This window comes from Micropterus dolomieu, linkage group LG08, assembly GCF_021292245.1.
Source record: "Micropterus dolomieu isolate WLL.071019.BEF.003 ecotype Adirondacks linkage group LG08, ASM2129224v1, whole genome shotgun sequence".
In the NCBI taxonomy this organism is placed as follows: Eukaryota; Metazoa; Chordata; class Actinopteri; order Centrarchiformes; family Centrarchidae; genus Micropterus; species Micropterus dolomieu.
The window spans coordinates 234,022-235,906 of record NC_060157.1 but is presented as its reverse complement, the minus strand read 5'-3'; the positions used below and the strand labels follow the sequence as shown (position 1 = coordinate 235,906).

The 1,885-nt window shown below is 49.5% G+C and overlaps 1 protein-coding gene across 1 annotated transcript in view; it reads right to left on the bottom strand.

The window, feature by feature from the left end:
• plxna3 (plexin A3) overlaps positions 1-1,885 on the bottom strand; it is a 137,651-nt gene that overhangs the window by 107,662 nt on the left and 28,104 nt on the right. Inside the window, exon 3 of the mRNA XM_046055385.1 lies at positions 1,024-1,214. Within this exon, the coding sequence (XP_045911341.1) occupies positions 1,024-1,214 (191 nt within the window). The remainder of the gene's footprint in view (positions 1-1,023; positions 1,215-1,885) is intronic.

Genomic DNA, 1,885 nt, shown 5'->3' with positions numbered 1-1,885 from the left:
AGAGCGTTTGCTGTCAGGGCCCCGAGGCTCTGGAACAGCCTGCCCGAGGAAATCAGGTCGGCTGAGTCAGTGAACTCTTTTAAGTCCCTTCTTAAAACATACTTTTATAGGAGAGCCTTTCCCGATCTTATTTGACTTTATTTTATCCCTTTTATTTTATTGTATTTTACTAATTTTATATTAAATTTTCATGCTCTTATCTTTTTTTTTTTGTATTATTCTTTACACTTGTTAAAGCACTTTGTAACTTGTTTTTGAAAAGTGCTCTACAAATAAGGATTATTATTATTATTATTATTATTATTATTATTAGCTAGACATCCAAGAATTTAGTTAGCGTTCATGACCATCTCAGGAATTACCACTAGCCTTGGCTAGCAGTTACGTTTTGCTACCTTCCTGGGAATTAACCGAGCAGCAAACTCCCGTTTTCAAAAATAAACCCCCAGGAAGAAGTGCTGTCTCTTTGGTTACAAGAAACAAAAGTTTCACGAAGACAAACCTTTGCTTTTACCACCGACATAAAGTTCTGTGTATTTGCATGTTGTGACTGTTTCATCCAGATAAAAACATCTGTAGACTTATATTCATCGATAGTCATTTTATGGCCAACGATCACTTTTTGGCAAGACACCGGCTAGCAACGCAGGGTAGCATATAGCCTTCTTAGCCTCTTTAGCATTAAGCTAGGTGGGCATGGTTTCAGCAACGAAGCTCCACCCACACCCCGCCTCTTTGCCCATTTGTGGTTATCCGGGAGTGACGCGCTGCCAGGATGGCGACAGCCTGCCACGCCTGCTTTGAGCTTTAAAACCGCTCTTCAGAAACCTACGGGTGACATCACAGACACTACGTCCATTTTTATACAGGCTATGGCGTTAACGTTAGCTTGGTTAGCAGTTAGCGCTTTGGTGGAAGATTTCTGTTGCTAAGCATGCTGCTGTGGAGGCTTGGTCTGTCCCAAATAATCTCTCTCTTAATTGTCTACCTGTTCAGGTATATCTGACCCCGTCCCCATATTACCTGCCATCCCATCAGCCTCTCTGGCTCCAGAGAGGTAGTGTTCTTTGCGATGATGCGGCTCTCCCAGTTTGAAGAGATCCTCCAGTCTGAGGAACTGACACACGCCCTGCCATATCGAGCCGCACGCCACCAGTCTGTTCCCAGTATAATCCACCAGTAATAGCTTGTTCACGTTATCCAACGAGTCCAGCCTGAGGGCAGGGACACAGGTGAGCAGACAGACAGGTGACCTGGCTACTAACCTGCCAGACAGGTGTGCGTGTTCAGGTGCGGACAGACAGGTGCGGACAGACAGGTGTGCGTGTTCAGGTGCGGACAGACAGGTGTGCGTGTTCAGGTGCGGACAGACAGGTGCGGACAGACAGGTGTGCGTGTTCAGGTGCGGGCAGACAGGTGTGCGTGTTCAGGTGCGGACAGACAGGTGCGGACAGACAGGTGCGGACAGACAGGTGTGCGTGTTCAGGTGCGGACAGACAGGTGTGCGTGTTCAGGTGCGGACAGACAGGTGCGGACAGACAGGTGTGCGTGTTCAGGTGCGGACAGACAGGTGCGGACAGACAGGTGTGCGTGTTCAGGTGCGGACAGACAGGTGCGGACAGACAGGTGTGCGTGTTCAGGTGCGGGCAGACAGGTGTGCGTGTTCAGGTGCGGACAGACAGGTGTGGGCAGACAGGTGTGCGTGTTCAGGTGTGGACAGACGAGGTGTGCGTGTTCAGGTGTGGGCAGACAGGTGTGCGTGTTCAGGTGTGGGCAGACAGGTGTGCGTGTTCAGGTGTGGACAGACAGGTGTGCGTGTTCAGGTGTGGACAGACAGGTGTGCGTGTTCAGGTGTGGACAGACAGGTGTGCGTGTTCAGGTGTGG